Here is a 23,229-nt window from a genome sequence, read left to right as displayed (position 1 = left end):
GTGTCAGCACTGCCTACTCCTCTTGGAATGCCATGGCTCCACACCGCTCCCTCTGTCCAAAGAAACCAAGGGCATCAGCTGTTTCCTTCCCCTCAGGACAGGATTATCAGGTCTTATTGTGCAGAGATCCTAGGGTTTACGGTTTGGGTGTTTTCTACAGTGATTCTACTGAGTATCTTGTTCCTCAAGATACTCAGGAAATAAAGTAGTATTTTCACACCCAGCTGGCAAGTGACTGATCCTAAGCTGTGAATGATATGGTTTCATTTTCTTCAGACTCTGAATGAGCTCAATGGTAACTCAAGAGTTGGTCGTTGAGCTTGTGTACGAGCCTGCACCATTCACGCCCATCCATCCATCGCACCAGCAGTTCTCATATAACTTAACACAGCTATTTCTTCATTTTCCCAAACATTGCAAAACAAACAAAAATAGATGAGGTTGAATTAGAAAAGACTTAGATCCTGCTTAGAAGTCTGATACACAGATCACCTTCTGTTGTGTTCTGAGGGTGCTCAGATCTTGCCTCGGTCAGAAATCATGCAAGACCTCTGTGTTAAGGGACAGCTAGAGGTGGAGTGCTGGTCTGAAGAGTGAGAAGGAAGCATGTGCTGAGGGAGCGACCAGGAAAAGCACGAGCACCAGGTGTCGCTGAGCAGGGCTGGCTGTCAAATGCATGGGAGCACTGTCCTAGAGACAAGCAGACCGTTAGGTACCAACAGTATGACAAGCACAGGACACTGGAAAAGTTGGATTCTTCTCATGAAGGCTGCTGAAGCTATGGGGACAAAGCAGCAGAGTCCAGTCTGTGGGCTGGATGTCAGAGGTCTCCTCAGCACGGCACCCCATCCCCAGCAACTGAGGTGTTCCTGTCCGTGGTCTGGGCTGTTGAGTCCACTGCACATCCTTGTGGCTACCCAGACTCCATAGCTACTTAACCAGGCATATCCAGACATTTAGCTATGTCTGACACTTCTTTTGATACCGACAGAATACCAAATAAGCTAAGCAAGCCTTTGAGGAATTAGAGAAAGAATCTCTGATGAACTGTTCATAACTTAAAAAACAGCGGTAGGTGGCTGCCAACGAAGTACTAAGTCCTGTGCAAATCCCTAGTTCATGAAAACAGAAAAAAGAAAAGGAGGAAGAGAGAAAGGGAGAGACAATGAAAGCGATTCTTACTATACACCATTCTCAAATATTTAAAGGAGTATTTGATTCAAGTTTTTCTAAATAAAAATAAATTGAAAACTTTTTAAAGATGCAGCACAGAGAGGTCAGGGAGCCGATTCAGCAGATAAAGTGCTGGCCAAGCAGTCCTGACTCAGGCTCAGACCCTCAGCACCCAGTAAAAAGCCAGGTTTGGTGGTACAGGTTTATACCCAAGTACTGGTGGGAAGATCCTGTGGGTCAACCCAGGTCAACCGTGGGAGTTCCAGGTTCAGTGAGTGATTGAGCCCCAGGAAGCAAGATGGGAGAGCAACTGAGGAAGATGTCTGACACGTGCATGCCGCTGTCTTAGCCTCTTACTGTCCACTGCTGTGACAGGGTCACTGTACATGCCATGACCACGGCAACTCCTACAGACGTCTACTTGGGGCTTGTTTACAGTTTCAGAGGTTTAGTCTGCCTTCATCATGGTGGAAGCATGGCAACATGCGTGACCCTGGAGCAGTAGCTGAGAGCCACATCCTGATCCGAAGGCAGCAGGCAGAGATCTAGTCACCTGATCTGGCATGAACTTTTGAAACCTCAAAGGTACTCCCAGTGACACCTTCTCCAACAAAACCATACTTCCTGCTAATCCTACTCAAACACCCACCGACTAGACTGCTGTTCAAATATGGGAGCCTACGAGACCCAATCTCATTCCGACCAGCACAGCCACACAAGCCGCAGAGTAGAGGTATCACATGCAGACTCGGAGCATGGGCAACGGTGATGCGAGCGAAGAGCTGGCTCCAGCTGAGGCTAGTACAGACCTCATGGAGAGCACAGCCTCCCTGGGCACCTGCACTGTCAGAGGACAGCACAGGACACACACTGACAGGAAGGGAGCTCAGCAGCTAGGAGATCAGGTGACCACAGCAGACTGGATGAGAGGACAGCGTTCGCTGGCAGCAACAGTGCAGTCCAGAGAGGCAGAACACGAGTCATGACTCTGTGACAAGGTCTTGAGAGTACAGCACATGCTGACACCATGCCAGGGACACACACACATCTGTCACCCTAACTACACAAATGCACTTGTGTATAACGCACATGCCTAACGACATGTGAAGCAAAAGCAAGTTTCCATTCTTCATATGTGGGAGGTATGAATGTTACCTGAAAGGGTGGCCAACAGCCCTTGCACAGGAGGTAGAAGCTGGTGATCAAAGCCATTTTCAGCAACACGGTAAGACCAAGGCCAGCACAAGCTACATGGGATCATGTCTCAAAAAACCGAACCAAGCCAAACCAAACCAAACCAAACCAAACCAAACCAAACCAAACCAAACCAAACCAAACCAACAACAAAAAGAAACATCTAAGATCGGGAGGGGGCTGAAACGTTCTATTAATACATCACGGACTATCATAAAGGACGAGGAAAGTGCAGTAGCCTATGGTCAGCATGGCTGCAACTTGTCAGCGGGAAAAGGAGGACAGAGCAGCTTTGCTCGGAGTCCTCAGAGCTGGCCTGTACCCCCATGCTGACTCACAGGGCAAGCACTCCATCTGATTGGGTAAACCAACTGATACATACTACTAAAATGAAGCCCCCTTTCTAAAATGCAGCTCTGAGAAGATGCTCACTTATTAAGTGTGCAAAGGCCATGCTAGCCATCAGACTGAGGAAGGACCTTGGGCAAGAACACACCTCAATCCATCAGTCAGTCAGTCAGTCAGTCCCCGTACACTGCTGCCCCACAAATGCAGCTTGCAGGGCTGCTCTCCACTTCCCTCCACAGCTTCCAGAGTACTGCAGCTACCTATCTTCCTGTTCCTCACCCAAGACCACAGAGGCGAACAGTCTATTCCCTTAGCACCCACATGTCCATATACAGAGGAGGAATCAGGAAAAAAAAAAAAAAAAAAAAGAGCTACTTCCCTCCCTGAAGCTTTCAGGCTTGAATTTTCTCACACACACACTAGCTGTTACCTTCTTAAAGTTCCTTTCTTGGGACATTTATGAAATGTGTGAAGGTAATGATGAATCTCTATTCTGGAACTCAATAGACAGTGTTAGGCAAATCGTTTAACTATACTAAGGTTGCCTTTCCTTCTGTATAGAAACAAAACAAAAGCACAGTAACAGATGTGAGAAGACAGAACTACACTCTACATCAGGTGCACTAGATACACTGGGCCATAAAACACTCCATAAGGAGTCACAAAGTCTTATTGAGCTCAGGCTGGCCTTGAACTCCTGATCCTCCTAACCCAGCTCCTGAAGTGCCAGAATCTTTGGCACCAACACATCAATGGGTTTCTTAACAATGCATTTATTATCTATGTGCCAGGAATTTATGTGTACCATGCATGTGCGGTGCCCACAGAGCACAGAAAAACACCACTCCTCTGGAAATGGAGTTAGTTAGCTGTGAACCACCATTCAGGTGCTGGGAACAGAACCTGGATCCTCTACGAGAGTAGTCAGAGCTCTTAACCACCAAGCCATCCCTTCAGCCCCCTGACTGTATTTTTTAAAATTCAGCACAAATTTGCAATTACTTTAATTTTCCTAATGAGATTTAAAGCTTACATGCTGCACAAAGATGGCACTCCAGATCCTGAGACTTCACTCAGTTCGATTGCATTTAAAGCAATGACCGTTGCTGTCCATCCCTCACTCACACACGCACTGCTGACACAGCCAAAGTAGGTATGGCTCTTTGGGACCAACAAGTGTCTCCTGGCGTACGGCGTAGTAAGGCCTGGAGGTCTTACAGAGTAACACACCACCAAAGAGTAAGTGACAGCATTGTATCTGAAAACATGCTTGTGGTCCAAGCTCTCCCTCTCGTTTATGGTTTACTCTATTCTGCTACTGCCAAGCCACTCTGAATAGCATCTACTGAACACTAAACGCTCAGCTGATAAATCCCCCTCTCCACACAGTCAAGCTCTGAAGTGAGTGGAGAAGGAAGGAAGGAGGTTGGTTACTGTTCTGGGGAGACCTTGGCTAGGCTGAGCTGCCTCAGACACAGGCTGCTCTAGTTCTCAGACCTAACCCAAGCACAAAGCCTCACTTCAGTCTCTCTCTCAGACGTCTGTGCACGAGAGAAGCCAGACTACTCAGCACCACCGTAAAACACTGCTATGTTTCAAAGAGAATGAGAACACAGTACATCAAGTATCTCCTCGTATCTTCTGGCCGTCCTTTGCAGATCATCCTCTTTCTCCGCAATCTTTCTATGCAGCTGCTGTGTCTCTTCTTGGTGGCTTTGCAGAAGTTCAGCTTCCACCTCTTGGGCCTTATCTAATAAAGGACAAGAGACACGTGAGAACACGTGTGTGACTATACGGCCTTATCTAATAAAGGACAGACACACATGAGAACACGTGTGTGACTATACGACAAGGACAGGAGGAATTTCTCATTTCAATTAAAGTTGATGAAATGCAGCAGAACAGGTGTGGGAGATGCTGCTTCTCACCAAAGGCAAGGGAGTAACAGGTGAGGCAGGTTGGAGGACTTTCCGGAGAACAGGAGCACTGTTTGGACAAGGGCCATTTTCCCTTGAGTTTAATGGCGTACAGTGCCCACTACAATGGAAAAGACAATAAGTTCCAACTGAGGGTCGTTCCCGCTGAGCTTAAAGCTGCTTACCGATGGTCTCCTGGACAGTTCTCTCCAGCTCCTGCTCCTTCTGTGCCAGCTGGGTGTTAAACTCCCGCATCAGCTGCTTCAGTGTGGAGCTGTGCTTCAACTCAAGATCCTCTTGCTCCTGTCTGAGTAACAAGAATGGACAGCGATGACTGCTGCCTCCACAGAGCAAGTTGCAAACAGGAAACAGGCTTCAGAAGAATGAGACCTCACTGCTGTTGAAATCATTGTGTGTGTGTGTGTGTGTGTGTACACAACAGTGCGCACACTGCAAGACTGAAAAACTATGACTACCTTCAGCACTAACCTGGGCTCTGGAGACCCGCTCCTTCCTACTTTAAACTTCTCCCAGATACACGTGCTACAGTCACAAGGCTACTCCTAAGAGAACAGCAATGAGATTGTTATTTAAGACACGCAGCCAGCAGCTGTGATCTTACCTGCAGCAAAAGCTGTGTTCCCTAAACGGACATGGAATAACCCTGTCTCCAGCCCAAAATTGTCATTTCTCCTCACTACTTAACTTAGCAGACTTATGTGATACTTCGGGCAGGTAGAAGTGTCTACATTATACATCGCATGTGCCCATGCGCCCACACACACACGCACACACACGCGCACACACACACACACGCGCACACACACACACACACGTGGACTTTGGGAACACTTACTTGAGCTTTTCCTCTGCTTCCTGCTCACATTCCTTCCTCAGGATGTCCAGCTCCTGCTGATGCTCCTTTCTCAGAGCTCGGAGATCTTTCTGCAGCCTCCCCACCTCCTTGCTCAGCTTCTGCTTTTCCCGCTCTGACCCTGCTAACTTCGACTCCAGGTCACTGTGCCGGCCGTCCATGGGGGTCCCCAGTTTCGATTCTATCACATGGGATTTGGAATTTTCCTCAGGCCTGTCTTCCAAAATTTCCACAGACGTATTTTTCCCACCCATCTCTTGCTGTGGAGATTGTGATTTTTCATATTTTAAGGTCAACTTTTCCACTTCAAGCCTATGGGCGTCCCTCTCTGTTATTAAGTCTGACTCCAGCTCTCTCACCCTTCGCTCCAGGGCCTGGCAGCTCAGCTCCTTTTCCTGGAGCGTTTTCTGGACAGTGTCAACCATACTTGCCCAATTCTGCTTCAGCCCTGTGTTGTTTTTACCGGTTTCTTCTCCCATGGGCTGGGACAGAATTGAGGGACACTTCATCCTTTCTTCCAGTTCTTCTTGAAGACATCCTATCAAAACCTGATCCTCGAGCTGCTTGGCTCTGGCGCGATCTAACTTCACGGAGAGCTCCCTGTGCCGAACCTCAGACTGCGATGGCGCCGCCTCCCGTTCGCCCTGCTGCAGCCTCTGTGTCAGCCTCTCTTTCTCAATCACACTTCTCTGCAGCACGCAGACTCGCTCCTTGCATGCCTTCTGTGTGCACTCTTGGGAATCTGCTGCCTCTTGCTCAGGAGACGCTGCCACGTTTCCCATGGATCCTGACACAACTGCTCTTTCTGGGTGTGGGGAACTTGCTAGGTTTTTAAGTTTTCCTTCTAGGATGTGGATTTGCTTTTCTCTGCCCTGTAACTTTGCACGCAGCTCACTCAGCTGGCTCTCTGTGTCCTTCGCACACTGCTGCACCTTCGCCTCCATCTGAGACAAGAGCTGCTTCCGGATGGCGGCGAGCTTCTGCTCCGCCTTCCTCTTCAGCTCCACTTTTGCAGCACTTTCTAACTCAAGTTTGTCTTCTAACGCTTTCAGCTCCCCGTCTCTGCTTTTCACACTTGAATTCACGTCGTCTAGTTCCTTCCTCACGACGCGGAGTTCAGCTTCCAGCGAGGACACGCGCTCCCGCAGCCCCAGGACCGTCTCCTCAGCCTCCCTGACCTTGTTGTCTTTCTCTTGCCCCAGCTCTTCCAGGCGCTGCAGTGTCTGAACCAGGCCACTGTGCTCAGTGTCCCTCTGCTGGCTGCAATTCCTGAGGGCTTCATTTAGGGACTCTACTTCTTTTTTCCTCTGAGTAATACAGTCTTCTAATTCAACGACCCTGGCTGTCCGAGTCTTTAACTCAGTCTCTAGATCACACTCCTTTTTCTCCATCTCGCCCTTTAAACTTTCAAATCTTTCATTCTGCTGATCAAGGTCTTCCTTCAACAAGCGTATCTGCTCATCCTTCTCACCAGCTTCTTTGGCTTTTAGGTCAAGCTGTGTCTGCAGGTCTTTAATCGTGCTTTGGTACTGTGCAAATCTGGGCTGTGCTTTCTTCTTCCACTCTGAGAACTTGTTGGACCAATGATCTACCTGCTCCAGGGCAGACATTTTCTCCTTACTCAGAGCATCGACTTTTGAAGACAGCTCCCGAAGCTGAGCTTGCAGCTGCAGCTCTTGTTCCTCATGCTGCTTGCTCAGTGCAGAGATGGCCTCGGCCTTGTCGCTCGGGCTGATGCTGTTCTCCAGCTGAGCACTGACGTCACTTAGCTGCTTGCTAAGACTGGCGATCTCAGACTTCTTCTCGGAGAGTTCCTCTCTCAGTAGTGTGACAGCATTGATGTTCTCTGACAACTCCTTCTTCAACTGTGTGATACACGACTCCTTCTCAGAGGCCACCTGCTGCTGCTGACCTCCTTCTTGCTGTAAGGCTTCTTTTTCTGCGATAAGACCTTCCATATCGGCCTTCATGGTCTTAATCTGATTTTCTTTTTCTTCCAATTGATTAGTAACTTGCTGAAAAGAGTTCTTTAGTGTACACTGCTCCTCTGTCAACTGTGTAAGTTGTGCTTCTAATTCAGAAACTTGGCCCATTCTCCTGAGCAGGGCTTCCCCAACTGTGGCTGTGTGCCGCTGGCAGCGGGACAGCCTGGCGAGAATAGCGTCAGCTTTGTCCCGGCTGGTGCAGACTAGTTCATTTGTTTTGGCTTCTAACAAAGCTTTAGTTCTCTCACAGTGACGGTCTAGCTGAGATGCTAGCTCCTCAAGCAAGGTTCTGAGGTTCAAGCTTTTGTCCTCCAAGCTCTTCCTGCTGACCTCATGTAAGGACTTACAGCTCTGGAGCTCCTCCTCTGCAGCCTGCACCTTGCCAGTCAGCTCAGAGACCCTGAGCTTCTCCCTCTCTGCCAGCATTTTCAGCTCAGCCAGCTCCTCTTGAAGAGAAAGCTTTTCATTCAGAGCACAACCCAAATCAACTTCCAGCTTTTCCACTTGTGACTGCAACTGAGCGTGACTGTCTGAAAGAGCGAGGACGGCAGCAGACTTCTGCTCCAGCTGCCCCTGCAGGCCAGCTAGGGTCACGTCCTGCCCAGTGACTGCCTCTGTCAGGCGCGCCACTTCCTGAGTCACCTCCTCTTTTTCAGACTGGACTGTGAGGACCTTCTGCTTCAGCTCCCCAAGCTCCTGCTCCTTCTCCTCTATCAGCTTCTCATGCTGGTCCCGAAGCTCTTCAGCCTGCTGACTGAGTTTCTTTTCCCAGGACTCTATGAGATCATCCAGTTCTCGCTGATGAGCCCCGGTCAGGCTTTCTATCTGCTGCCTCTGGTTCTCCTCTAGTCTCGACACCGTGTCGCTAATTCCAGCCGAGTTAGCCTGTGCCATTTCCAGGATTTTGGCATTGAACTGCTTCTCTTTCTGACTAAGCTCTAGGACAGTATTTTCAAGCTCTTTTTTAAGCTTGGCTTCCTGATCCAACAACTTTTTCTTCATTTCTTGCATTTCTTTTGCTTTCTGCTTAATTTTTTCCATTCTTTTTTCCTGATTTTTAAATTTGGTTTCATATTCCTCGTGTAAAATACTAATGCTCTCTTCTTTAGAAAACAATTTCTGTTTGAGGATCTCGATTTCCTTGGCCTGTTCTTCTCGCATCTGTAAAATGACATTTTCCTTTTCCGTCAGGATCTGCTGTGCTTGCTCTTTCTCCACATGGCTGTTCTTGAGCTGAGACTCCTGGAGCTGGGCTAAGGATTTGACCTTGTCCTCCAGTTCACTCCTCTGTCTCTCGAGCTGCTGGACCTGAGCTCTCTGAGCGTCCAATTCCACACACACACGCTTCTTCTGTGTTTCCACTTCAACCACCTGCTTGGTCAGAAGGTTCTTCTCTGTTTCCAGGTCCGACACCTTTTGCTGCATTTGGGCCAGCTGCTCCTCATATGCGCCTGTCTGCGCATGTGTGGTGCTCTGCTGAGCCTGGAGGAGGTCCAGCTTGGCCAAGGCCTGCTGGAGCTCCTCAGCAGACTTCTGAAGACAAGCTTCAAGATTGTGTACCTGGGCCTGACGCTCCTGGAGGTGCTCGTCCTTCTCCTTCAGGAGCCCCCCCAGCTGACTGATCTCATCTTTCAGTGCCTTCTCGGTTCTGCGGACGATTATTTCTTGTTGCCCACTGATGCTGTCAACCTCACGCTGGTGGTGACGCCTTTGCTCCTGCAGCTCGGCCTCTAAAGCCTGCTTCATTTGATCTGCGTCCCCCCTTAGGACAGAAAGCTCCTCTGCAAGCTGGTCCCGGGCTTTCAGTGCTTCTGACAGCTCAGAAGACACAGATTCCAGTTCCATTTGCTTCTTGTCGAGCTTCTCCAAGGTCTTTTCATTCATGTCTTGTATGTGGGCCTGGAAGAGACTCTCCTTCTCCTTCAGTAATGCATCCTTTTCTTGCTGATGCTTCTCTCTGAGCTCCTCCACAGCAGCCTGATGCTGCTGCGAGAGGTTCTGGAGTCTCTCGGTCCACAGGCTGTGCTGCTGCTGCTGGAGGCCCTCCAGTTCTGTCCTGTGCTTCTCCGCCAGGGCCGTGAGCTCTGTTTTGTGCTTGCTCTTCTCAGCTTCCAGATGAACAGCCAAGCGCTCCGACTGAGTTCTGCTTTCTTGTAAGCTTTTTTCCAAAGACGTTTCCAACTCACGAATTCTCTGTTAATGAAAACCGGATGTATTTTACTAATGGCACACTGTTTACTAGAGATGACATACAGATTACGCAGGCCTACCTAGGGGCATTCTTCGAATGCCTCACATACCAGACCAGACAGAAGAAAAGGGAGACAACCTGTGCTCAGTGCACTTCCTCTATTTACCACCTACAGCCACTCAGCAGTTCTATTTAAAAAGAATCCTAATGGATAGTCAGGAAGAACATAAACCACAAAACAATCATAGTTAAGTTTGGTAGGAAGACGATCTCCACACTCTAGGATTTTAGGTTTAAAATAGTATTTTATTACTTTCATAACTTAATTCTGAGGATAAAAGGGCATCTCATTTTTCTACCTCAAAGGAATATACTTAAAAGCTTTTAAATTTTCATTTATTATTTATATATACATGTATGATGAGAGAGAGAGAGAGAAAGAGAGAGAGACAGAAGAATAAGGAGGTGGGAGAAGAGGAGGAGGAGGGGAGGGGGGACGAGGGGGGGTGCACCTGAGGCTGCAGAAGGCAGGGAGGTCTGGGAATTGGCTCTTTCCCTGCACTGTGGTTGGGGATCAGGTTCAGATGGCCAGGCCTGTACAGCAAGCACTATATCCTGAGCTGTCTCACCAACCTGCACAGTTTTGTTTTGTTTTTTCTTAAAGAATATTCTTGACCATATTTAACCAAAGGTTGCTGTTATCTCACAGAATATTAAATCTTCTTCCTGAACATCAGAGTTAGAAAAGTCCTAGGACACTGACAGTTCCAGTCTCTTCGTGACTGGTGCAATGTGTTTCAAAGGCAGCAGTGCAGATCCAGCCGCATCAATGCCGTCTTATTGTCCCTGTCAGCGTTTAAAATGTCCATAAAGGAAGAGCAAAGACGAACTTACCACTATGTGAACAAGTGCGACTGTTGAACAGCTTAATGGGACCGATGGATCTAACTGGCATCACCATGATCCTATGGTCGGTTGCACATCTCTAACGCTGACAAGAGAAAGGGCCAGGAAACTACATACGCTTACTTCATTCCAGCACCACGTTTAATACGGAAAAATGGGTCATTTTAAACATAAAACTGGGGCATCAGTGTAACTAAACTGTGACAAGAGTAGAAGCTGGCTTGTGTTTCAGACGCAGTACACGATGGCACTGGACAGGTAGGAAGGTATGGGAACGTCTGCTGTCTACAGAGTGAAGCTACTTCCTAGGATGGGCAAGCAAGGATGGGCAGGAAGAGTGGAGTCACTGCAGAGTCTGTGCTAACAGGCAGAGTCAAGGGCTGCCACAACCAGAGCTGGGAGCAAACAAGGAGGACATGTGGTAAACAGCACAAGGCCAAAAAAGCATTCTCACGAACACTTCTCACTAACGAAGAAGACGGTGCACACATACATCCAACCTCACAGGCCAGCTCCTCAGAGCCTGATACTGACTGGAGAGACTGGGAGTCTCCACACACACACAGCCCAGCCCACACAGCACGTGAACTTACGGTTCGGTGCACCTCTGCTTCTTGCCTAAGTCCCTGCAGTTTATTTTCACTCTCTGTAAGTATGGCTTTTTTCTGCAGCTCTAACTCCTCTAAAGCCAAGGATTCTTGCTGCTCTTTTTCTTGGGTGAGCTTCAAATATTCTGATCGACTCTTTTCCTGTGCCAACAATAATTGATACCATCTCAATCCCATACAAATCACAAAGCAGCATCCTATCTGCAGAACCCAGGCTCTGAGGCTTTCCAGGGCAGCCAGCTCTGAAAACCCTCCATTCTTAATACACGAAAACACCCATGGCAAAGCAAAGGTTATGAGCACTTTTAACATTAAATTAGCACACTAAACTTTAATTTCTTGATTACAAGCTAAGTATGTTTATGTACACTGTTGCTTAAAGATCGAGCATTAGTATGGTATTTAGACATTATATATATATATATATATATCATGGTGACACACAGGGCTGTACAAAGTGATTTCATATTACAGGATGGACTGATAAGATAGGATTATCCGCAACCTTGATTTTAGTATTTTTAGGTATACATTACAGAGAAAATGTTAAAGTCTGTTGAATTAAGAAGTTAGATATCTATGTGTATGTGTGCACTTATGTCTTTTTTCCTCTACTTGAAATACAGCTGAAAGAGTCAGTGCCTGTTGACGCCAGTGCTCAGAGTCACAGCAGGTGGCCCTTACAACAGGGTTCCCAGCTTCCTTTACAGTCCACGCTGTTCTCTGATTTCCATGCAACTACTTATATTTTATGCTGAAATAAATATTCTTGTAAGCCACCTTAGTCTTTACAATTTTGTTTTCCTTGTTTTTTGTTTTGTTTTTGTTTGTTTGTGCCTTGTTTTCCTTTTTGGTTTTCTGAGGCAGGGTTTTTCTGTGTAGACTGTCCTGGATCTCACTGTATAGACAAGCCTGGCCTTGATATCAGAGGTTGCCCTGCCTCTGCTGAGATTAAAGGTACGCAGCACCACACCTGGGCCCGGTTCCCACCACACGATTTTCCTAGCTGTGCATGAATGTGCTCTAAACCCAAGGGCCTGCTTTCCTTCCAGAGATTAGAAAACGAGTTGCCTCGGGCAAGACTCGATGCTGCTGCAGAGGCTCAGGCGACTCAGAGTCTGACCCCAGAGAGCATTTCCAATCCTTCTGCATGGAACATGGTTAAAGACCATACATATCATTTTATGGATGATAACTTCATGGACTTTCTTGATACTATCATCAAAACAACTTTGTGGTAACTCATAGAAAAGGTTCTCACAACTGAGGAATATTACCTTTGGTTTTAAAAGTCAGATCCTTTTCAGCAAAAGTCTGAGTCTTTGCTTTTCTGACTATTATTTTGTTAGTTCAGTAGTTTATTAGGGTTTTTTAGCTCTATTTTTAAATATCATATGAATTTAAAGTTCATATGATTATGATATGAATTTGAAGCTCTTTAAACTTCAGTTCAGAGTAAACTCTGGGAGGCCATCAGTGCGGCCTGCAGGCTGGGCTGTGAGACAACTGAGTTGTTGCTTCCTCCCCTCCTAAGTACAGTCCACAGCCGTGAAGGAAAGGGGCAGTGAAGGGGGCATCAGCGCTAATCCCCCCAGCCCCCTGAGGGTCGGCACTCACGAGGGCCATCCTCATCTGCTCCTGCAGCTCCCTCTCCCGGCTCTCCAGCTTCTGGCTCAGCTCCTGCTCTTTGCTGGCCAACTGCTCCGCATGCAGCTTCTGAAGGTCAGCGCGCTGCTCTGAGTTCTTCTGAAAGAAGCCGAGAGGAAGTGCAGACAGTCAGAGAGCCACGGGATCCCACGGTCAGGTCACCGGTCAGGTCACCGTTACTGAGAGATGACTAGTTACTGACCAGTCGCCGTCACTGAGAGGTCAGTCACTAGTTACTGACCAGTCGCCGTCACTGAGAGGTGACTAGTAGCTCCAAAGTCAGAGCAGTTAAAAGTAAGCCCAAATGACTGTCTCTTGATTAAAGAAACTGAGGGCTGCCTTGGGGTTCTACAGGGCTGAAGCTCCATTCTCATTCACCTGGAGTAAATCCCCTAGTGGTCAGGATAAGTGGAGGGGAGGGGAAGAAGGCAGGAGACAGGAGGAAGGCTGCTCTCAAAACAGACCCTTCAGTAGGTCTGTGCCAGGCAGGGTGTGCCTAGCTTTCTAGGAAGGCATTATTTCTTTAAGAGTTACTGGCTCTGTTCTGTCTTGGAAAGGAAAACTCAATTTTATAAGAACATCAACTTTCCCTACATAAAACTAAAAAGGTAATGTAATGAAACACCAAAAGAATGAGGGAGGCAACGACAACCTCAGTTAGAATAAAGATGCAACCATAAGCAAACGAAAGCATCTGAGTCAAAAGGAAACAACAGAACTGGAGCAAAAACAAACCGCAAAGCATGGTGACTCACGTCTGTGACCCCAGCATTTGGGAGGATGACGCAGGACAGACAGACACGGGCTGGCTTGGGCTACATGGTGAATCCTGCCTCAAAACCCAAATAAACATATATAAAGGACGAAACAAACTAATGATCTCAAAAGTGTGTGTGTGTGTGTGTGTGTGTGTGTGTGTGTGTTTTGGCATGTGCCCTGTGCTACAGTCACAGTCCCACAGGTGCTTTAAGGTGCACCTTGGAGATGGCTCAGCACTTGACAGCGCCTGCAGCCAGACTTAGAGCCTGCGTGTGAGCCCTAGAATCCATGTAGTAGTGTAAGAGAACCAGTTCGCTCACTACATCCTGTAACCTACACACATGCACACACACACACACACACAAAAACTAAATAAATAAATATAATTAAAATTAAATAGAACAAAATCCAGGAAGCAGTTAAAGAACAAAACCTTAAATACCAAGGAAACATTCTTTTCAACAGAAAAAGAGTATTTGAGCAAGTTCTTCATATCTAAAAGGCTAACTCCCACTATCAAGAAAAACCTTCTACAAACAAATAATAAAAAGATTTTGGGTCAAGACTTTTATGAGGAATCAATCAATGAGCAGGATAGAGTGGAGTAAGGCAAGTATGAAATGGAGGGAAGGAGCTGGGAGCTGGGAACAGGGATCAGGCACCATAATTAGTTGCATGTATACTTGGTCATACAAACTGGAAACCTATGGGAGTTTGATAATTACTTATTCTTTCTTTTCCTTGTGTTTGTGTGTGTGTGGTGCTTGCACATGAGTGTGGGTATGGCTGCTCACATGCACACACATGTGTATATCCAGTAACAGGTCATAACTAATTAGTACTTTTCTAGACGTTTATAGTCCCACAGAAGTAAGTAAATGAGTGAAAATTATCTAATTTCCCCCTCTGTACTCTGATGTGCAATAAGGGTATTCAGGACACTGGGAGTCTGCCTCTCGTTCTACAAGGCACTGCAATGAACCTTCAAGTCTGCAGTCTGCAGCCGGCGGCCAGCTCTCAGTGTCTGCCAATCCACAGCCAGGCAGCTTCTCCCTCGGGTGCTGGGGAGTCAAACTCGTGCCCTCATGCCTACAGAGCAAGCACCCTCTCTCACCAGCTGATCTTCAGAACGGCCCCAAACTTCTCCTTGAAAAGCAACTTTACTGGCCTGTGAGAGGCCTCTGCAGGGAAAGGCACCTGCTCACAAGCTCGATGGCTTGAGTTCAGTCTGTGGAACCCACACAGCAGACAGAGAGAACCAACTCTCTCAAGTGTACTGACCTCCACACATATGCTGTGGGACCTTTTCACACATATACAAATGCCAAAAATTTTTAAGTTCTCAAAAGACAAGCTTTTATACAAAATTAAAAATTTTAAAAACATTATCTCTCTGTATTTTTAAGTGTAACCAGAGCATTGATAGTTATCCTTTAAGGGTTGGGGATTGTAGCTTAGCGGTAAAACAAGTGTTTACCATATGTGAAGCCAAATGTTTGATCCCAACCAGTACATAAAAACCAAATGAATGAGTATTATCCTGTACAACATTTAAATACCCAACCTCGGTTGTATACACCCAGTTGGAGACGCCTTCGTGACTGAGTTCTGATGGCAGGCACTGAAGCAGGTTAGCACCTAATCTCCTGCAGGAGCCTCAGTCAGCGGGCCCATGAGGAGGATGGGAACTGGAGCGGGGCAAGGCTTTGTCTAAGTGTGACCGTCTCCACCAAAGTGACTTGGGGAATGAACACTGGACCGAAGCCACGCTGATCAAAGTCATCCTTACTTTCGCCATGCTGACAGCCTCCTGCCTCACCCGACTGAGTTCGTGCTGAAGGCGGAGGCGCTCCTCCTCGCCCGCTCTCTCAACAGCCTTTATCTGCTCATCCATCTCCACCTTCATTCTTCTCTGTGCGTCTTCAGTTTTTTGGGCTGTACTCAAGGCTTTTTCGAGTTCCTCAAAAGCTGTAATGGAAAGAGCAGAAAACAAGTATCTCAGGACTAGCATGGGCGAGCGCGCTCTGCTCCAGGGAGTCTACGGCCAGAGCAGCTGCAGCAGCAGGGCAGGTAGAAGGCGCACCAGGCCGTTCTAAGCCAGGAGAGACTCCAAGCTGCCGACAGAACGACAGAACCGTAACAAGTGTCCTGCTGTCACTGAAGGCAATGCTCTCCTGAGGCCAGCGAAGAACAAGGACTGCTTGTGTGAGCCGGAGTTCAGAACTCTGAAAACTACAGATTGTACCACTAACATTTCCCTGCTCTGCCCACCAAGAATCTTACGCTAACAGATTCGAGACACACGTCAGGCCACCTGCTGCACTCTGCAACCCAACTGCACTGTTTGCTCCACAGCACTCAGGTTCTCTGTCATCAAAACCAGATAATGCCACCGTGTACTCACTGGGACTCTTTTTCTTTTTTTGTTCTTTGAATCAGGGTCTCACTATGTAGCCCGGCTGGATTCGAACTTGCAATCCTTCTGCATCCTCTTCCTTTGTGCTGGGGTTCCAGGCATGTGCCACTATGCCTAGCTCACTAGGACATTTTTAAGAATGGAAAACCAGTTCTTTGAAAACTCTTATTTTCAGACTTTTTAATCATAATATAAGAGAGTATGGGGTTTTATTTCTTTTTAAAAAAACATTTTTTGGGTGAATCTCTGAAATGAAACCTACTTGTTTAAGTTTCAAATTAGAGCTGTTTTCAGCTAACTAGAAAGAAAACGACCTAACTCAGAGGTAAATAAAAAGGTACTGTCAACAGTGACTAGGTAAGATAAACCCAGGCCCTGTAGCCATGACCTCCTGTAAGTCTCTAAGGGGGAAAAAAAATCACTCATTCAGCATCCAACCAAGTCAGGCACAACGGGCACAACACTGGGTACTTAGTACCAAAATGTGTGTTCATGTGAGCCTATGGATGCATGTGTGTACACAGTATGCATGTGTGTATGTGCAGATCCATGTACACACTGTGAATAAACACCCTGTAAAAAATCTATTGCTATTGTCCTCCTAGACTATTTCCTTTAACCTTTATAGAAGTCCTACTGTACACTCAGTGGTCAAGAAGGGCTGACAATCCCATCAAGTCCACAGGGAATAGTTCACCAACAAATAAAATGTATCTTGTACAACTAAGTTGGTTAAGAAATATAGGTGCTTCAACTTAAGGTACACAGTAAGAGGGCCTTTGGCTGACCCCACACTGGCTTCAGACAATGGTTTAGGCACAGGAACTATACCTCCAACACCTATTCTAAAGCAGGTTTTTGTTTTGTTTCAAGACAGGGTTTCTTTGTGTAGCCCTGACTGTCCTGGAACTTGCTCTGTAGTTGGGGCTGTCCACGAACTCAGAGATCCACCTGCCTCTGCCCCTGCCTCTGCCTCTGCCCCTCTGCCTCTCCCTCTCTCTCTCTGTCTCTGTCTCCTGAGTGCCAGTATTAAAAGTATGCACCACTACCACCCAGCCTAAAACAATTTCTTGGTGTTAAATAGCTAATCTTTCTGGCAACTAATAGTCTTTGATATAAAATGCAAATCTACCCAATTTGTTCACCTTTCATACTTAAAGTATAAAACTGAAGCTCAAGTAAGATCTGCATGTCAAAGGAATAAGAAATTGGTGGAAATCATTTCTCAATAGTCTTAGTTTAACTTTACATTTGCCTGTAAATAGCAGAATAATTCTTAAGACATGAAGATAACCGGAAAGTAAACCAAGAAAACCAGTATCTTTGCTTTGTGTTTTTACTATGAATTCTAGTGTCAGACACATGCCAACAGTTATCTATGGCTGCTACTAAAAAATTAGTTTCCTCACTTACAACGTGGCTTGAGTCCAAGAGGCTGTCCAAGAGCTCACTGCTCAGTTTGTGTTGCAGACTTAAAACTGAGAAAGTGGGAAATGGACAGGAACGGTCTTTGGTGCTCAGAAGTCACCAGTAACTCTCACTGTTCCACACGAGACCGCCCACCAACCTTCCAGTCCATACCACAGAACTCTCTGTGCTAACTGTAGAACCTGAACATGGCTTTGACGTTCGCTCAGAATCTAGAAGAAATGATATAAGGGGAGTAGATTTGAATTCACAGTTCTTTCACTTAAATTTACTCCCTGATATGGCAGAGAACCAAGTAATCTCACAGCTAGGAATAATTTTCTGTAATCTGCTAGCCTAATAACCTCAGTCAAATGCAATAGCTTGAACACCCCGATCTCCAAATGAGACTGTAACTCAGCGTCAACCGTACATGGAGGATACCCTTCCTTCGAGGCATTGTGAAATCTTAAGTATTACTGATGGTGACCAAGCTCAGTTGAGTAGAAATCTCTCTCGTAGCCAGGATTTCTGAACTTGTCCCCTACAAGAGGCTTCCAGGTCTCAGAAAGATGGACTGTGTTATATGTTGACAGACACAAAACTCACTGTTTTCTACCCCTACTTTAAAGAAATAGTAAGTCTTCTTCCCAAAGCATTAAAACCAATCCAAGGACCCACATACACAGATGAAGCAGTCACACCTATGTGGACTCTACACTGTAGCACAAAGGAAACCGCTTTCTCACAGGAATTGCTTCTAACAGTAGACCCCACTTCAGTGTTTGCATAGGAGGCAGTGAGGGTGTACTGAGGAACCAGAGGTTATATGTGACCCTGCAAACAGCAAACACAATAAAGTGGCAGCCATGGCCTATAGTAAAGTACAAGTGAGTTTCCAAGTGGCAGCACTGCAGAAGCGTGTTCCCAACGCCTATGTCACTGATCTTTTTTTAGTTACAAAAAAGGACAAGTGAGTTAGACAGAAAGCGTGCATCAGCCCCAGTCAAGCAGCAGTTTTCACCAGCATGCAGCAGTGCAGAGAACCAGTCAAGGCACAACTGACAGGAAGGCTACGCACCAATGGCCGCAGGGTTGGAAACACACACCGTGTTCTTCCAAAGCAAAATTCAATGTACCTCAGGCAATTTTTATTTTTAAAAAGGAAAGGAAAATATAATACTCTGAATATACTTTCAAACCTCTGTAGGCAAAAAGGTAATCCATTAAGTGTGTGTGACCCTCTGTGATCTAATGAGGTGCTGGGCTGTGTGTGACCTTGTTGCAAACTCTTCACTTTGCACTTCAGATGAGGCCCAGCCTGCCTAAGAGATTCTAAAGAGGATTCGTGAGCAGGACTAGCAATCTATAGCTCAGAGAGCCTACCAACTACCAAATTCTGATGGATGTCTGCCACATGCCACTCAGTGTAGGCAGAGAGTACTACAGAGAACACTTCGCAGACACAGCTGAACCAGTAAGTACACAGGAACTTTAAGGAAAAAAGAAAACTCAGAGAAACCAGAGTTTCCCTTTCCCACAATCCACCACCTTCCCTGCTCACAGGAGCGCTGTGATCAGTCCTTGTAATTCCAGAGTTCCAGAGTATCATAGCTTTTTTTCCATCCTAGAGAGCACGCCATAGAAGGTTTACAGGACCAAGTCTTCAATTTTAGGGAATAACAAAGATGCCAACTTCTACATGAACTGTTGACCCTGAGACATAGGGTAATGATTGTAAGATGAGTAAGCTAGGCCTATGTCTTCATTCTTAGGGAGAAAAAAAAAGCTGCCAAAACGCATGTGTCATTAGAGGGACAAAACAAACTACTGCAAAGTGAATAAAATGCAAATCACTACTAAAAACAATAAAAGACTTGCACTGGCACTACCCAATCAACAGATGTAGTCTACAAATAGCACAGCATGGGTTCCCAGGAGCGAGACCTTCAGAGGACTTGGGTGTGTGTGTATGGGGGGAGGAGGGTGCTCTCCTTTTCAGATAGACACCCATATGAAGCAGGCTTTTTTACATGTCAATCAACTGACTACAAACCAAAAGAGGTACAAAAATCCAGTTGTGCTCCATCTTGCCAAGTAACAAGCAAACGTACACTAGATCTTATTGTGAAAAGTAATTACATTTCATAAAAACGTATGCTACCATGTGATAGGGATATATTTTTATTTTGAAAATAAATGAAGGATGGAGAGATGGCTCAGCAGTTAAGAGTACAGACTGCTCTTCCAGAGGTCCTGAGTTCAAATCCCAGCAATCACATGGTGGCTCACGACCATCTGTTATGGGATCCGATGCCCTCTTCTGGTGTGTCTGACAGCTACAGTAGTGTGCTCATACAATAAAATAAATAAATCTTTAAAAAGAAGAAAGGGGGGGATGGAAACTTTTAAAACATTTTCAGTTTGATTTACTTACTACTGTGGCCCTGGAACTGCCCTGAGTTTTAAGTGTGTGAGGAAATACCAATCCAAGATTAAAAAGCTCTACGGTGTGTATGAGTGAAAAGAACGCACGGCCACTCTTGGCACAGATGAGTGTGCAATGCTCACATGTGAAGCAGGCTTTCACAAGTGTAAGAGGCCACGCATCTTCAACTCAGAGCCACCTTCCAAAGTGTGTCCTTAGGTTCCTCCTCACTGTGTCCTGACTTTAATAATACACAGATCTATCTAGTAAGTCGGTGGTTTTTAAACATCAAAGACCTAAAGTCTCTAACCTTGAAAACTATCCCATCAAAGCAAAGCCAGTTTGACTGATGAGACTTCACGGACCTGTTCTTCAGATGCCCCAGCTTTCCAGTAACAGTGACTGTGTTCGGAGCATCAGCCCAGTAACAGTCTATTTGAAACAATAAATCTTGCTAACAGAGAATCATTGAGTATTAAATAGAAACGAATTACTTCCAAACAGACAATCTACTTCAATTCACACTTCTATTTTTTTGTTTTTGTTTTGGGTTTTTTTTGTTTTGGTTTGGTTTTTGGGTTTTTTTTTGTTTTGTTTTGTTTTTTTTGGTTTTTTTTGCCTGAGAAACATGAAATTTTCTTTTAAAGGCTCATTCTAAGTACCCATGATAAGAAAACATAGAAAGAAAGCCAGCCTTACCCCAGTCCTGTTCATACAAGGCTTGGGAAAGGCACCGGGATTCACTTATTGGCATGTGTGGATGCACAAAAATAAGATGTTTGGTGAGACTTGAGATTCAAGAAAATGGTTACATACACATCAACAGCTGACACATCATTAGACACAGGTGGTCTGGGCTTGTGTGTGCACAAATCTGACATGTTAACTGTCTAAAGTCTTATTCAAACGTTCGCCCAGACTTCAAGTGCACATGTTCTTCTGTCTGGTTTATCAGGCTGGACCACACAAAAGAAAAATATAACGGCAGAAACAAAGCACAGTCTCCTGCCTTAACCCAAGGTTTTACATGCAGCCAATCATTTAAAACACATGAATTCAGCGAAGATGAGGTGCAGAAAAAGGAAACAAGGCTTATGAAAGTTAGTGCACTCTGAGAAACCTCCTAGCCCAAGTGAAATATTTTACATATTTACATAATTATAAGAAGTGTGTGTGTGTGCGTCTGTGTGTGTGAGTGTGTGCGTGCGCCCGCGAGTGCGCATGTATATGTGCACGTAGAAGTCAGAGATTAATCTCAGGTTTTGTTCCTCAGAAGCCATCCATCTTGCTTTTTTGAAACAGTTCTCTAACACTGGTCAGGAGCCCGTCAAGCAGGTTGAAGCCATTGGGAACAAGCCCCAGAGAGCTGCCTGCTCCCACCTTCCAGCCCGGGATTAACAAGTACAAACTCCACGTCAGCTTCCACAGGTGCTAGGGACTGACCTTCTCCCATCCTCCTGCAACGAGCGCATCACTGCTTCACCTGTCCTACCTGATTACTTGTGGGGACTAAATGCTCTGGCTTGTGGTTTTTCCGAAGCTATAGCTATATTTGAATCACCTAACAGTAACTAACAAAAAAGGACTAAAGTCTTATAGATAAAAATGATGTGAGAGAAGAAAAAACAAAGATAAAAACTAATCCGTACTGGAGAACCACTACAGTATTTCTCAAGAACAAAAGTTTAAAAATAGTTTAAAAGCTAATAGTTATCAACAGAGGAATGGTTAGCAAGGAAATGATGGGGATTCACTATGACACAAACCATTCAATCAGTTAGCACCGTAGCATTATATGTAAGGATTCCTAATACAGTGTTAAGTGGGGGCATAAAATCATACAAAAATAAGCACATAAAACTACAGATTACATAAAGACTAGAAGCAAGACCCTCAAGCAGTGAGACGCTTCTCTTCACCACTCATCCTAAGGGACATCTAGAAGGTGTGGAAGCGGAACTGCAGTCGCTGCTCAGAGCTTCTAACAGGTCGGTCTGTTCTCTGTGTTGAAGAGAGCAGTGAATGGGGCTTCTAACAGGTCGGTCCGTTCTCTGTGTTGCAGTGAGCAGTGAATGGGGAGTGCTGTAGTGAGACTGCAGGACTGCACCTGTCCTTCCCAGACGACTGTTCACCAGACTGTGATGTTCTGGTGGGAGAACATCACTAAACTCATGTCTTAGTGATTTTTACACATGTATATGTGGTGTGTGTGTGTGTGCTCATGTATTGGGCACATGTAGACATGTGTAAATATGTACACATTTGTGTTGAAGCCTGAAGATGGCCTCACATGTTCCTCAATTCCTATCCACTTTATTTACTGAAGCAGGATCTGACTCTGAGTTTGGGGTTTCTAACTGCAGCTAGTCTGGCCAGTCCAGCTAGCCCACTTACCCTGGGATCTCCTCTCTGTCTCCTGAGCACTGGGGTTATAGGCTCTGGCATGCATGCCTGGCTTTTGCATGGCTTCTGGGGGATTGGAGCTGTGTTTCTCAGGTTTCTGAGGCAAGTGCTTTACTTACTCAGCACGTCCCTAGCTCATGCCCTAACAAGTGAAACAGATGCTTCTTTATAAATCAGAGACTGGCATGGACTTTGTCCTATAACACAGCAGTGGTTTACAGAAAACACCTCAGGAGCAGTGTGGTGCACCTGTGTCTCAAGAAAAGCCACTGAGAATGTGCTTCAGTCAGTGCTAACACCCAGGAAGAGTGAGTCAACAGAACTGTCAACAGTCGCGTCCAAAATCAAAGTCAGCTGAGTAGAAAATGCATCCAGACAGTTTCTTTGATAACCATTTCATGTAGATATATCTGCTTCTAAAATTCCAACAGCCAGCTGTAAGAACGGTACTGTTTCCTTTTATGTCCAAGGACTTTACTTAAGACAGAAGGCAGATGTCTAACAAAGCAACTGAATTCTACAAAACCCAGATAATGTTTACAGAGTTTTCTTTTGATTGTTGTCTGTGTTTTACACTTGAAACTAAGAACCAATTTCTGTTGGTCAGTTCTTTTCAACTAAGACCATTAGCTGTGGTACAGCTGGTCTGAAGAACTAGTTTTCATGACAGTTAATTTATGTAATCAGTGTGGAACCAGTCTTTTACACACTTCTACCATAGCACTGGACGGTGAAGACTGCAGATGGGAACCATGTAACTATGCAAATGGAGACATAGTATAGCCTTTGGTTCTCCTAGCTGTAAATGAAAACAGAATGGTTCCTGTTGGACAAAATGTAAGGATTAAATGGGAGCGAAAGAGCAACAGTATCGACAGAGCCCTGCTATAAGACTGTGAGGACTGCCGGTAAGGACTGCCCGCTGCAGCAGGACTAAACCTGCCAGCAGCAATAACACTAAAGCAGAGTCAGCC

General features: G+C 45.8%; 1 protein-coding gene across 18 annotated transcripts in view; it reads right to left on the bottom strand.

The window, feature by feature from the left end:
- Positions 1-23,229, bottom strand: part of Golga4 (golgin A4) — a 77,398-nt gene that overhangs the window by 15,969 nt on the left and 38,200 nt on the right. For 14 of the 18 annotated variants that reach the window (XM_063266012.1, XM_063266013.1, XM_063266021.1 and 11 more), the window contains 6 exons: positions 15,391-15,569; positions 12,813-12,941; positions 11,181-11,336; positions 5,488-9,683; positions 4,817-4,938; positions 4,335-4,465 (listed from right to left, as the gene is read on the bottom strand). In XM_063266012.1, coding sequence (XP_063122082.1) covers positions 4,335-4,465; positions 4,817-4,938; positions 5,488-9,683; positions 11,181-11,336; positions 12,813-12,941; positions 15,391-15,569 — 4,913 coding nt within the window. The remainder of the gene's footprint in view (positions 1-4,334; positions 4,466-4,816; positions 4,939-5,487; positions 9,684-11,180; positions 11,337-12,812; positions 12,942-15,390; positions 15,570-23,229) is intronic. The other 4 variants (XM_063266014.1, XM_063266022.1, XM_063266023.1 and 1 more) reach the window with 1 other exon arrangement.

This window comes from Rattus norvegicus, chromosome 8 (assembly GCF_036323735.1).
Source record: "Rattus norvegicus strain BN/NHsdMcwi chromosome 8, GRCr8, whole genome shotgun sequence".
Lineage (NCBI taxonomy): Eukaryota > Metazoa > Chordata > Mammalia > Rodentia > Muridae > Rattus > Rattus norvegicus.
This window is presented reverse-complemented; position numbering and strand designations above follow the sequence as displayed.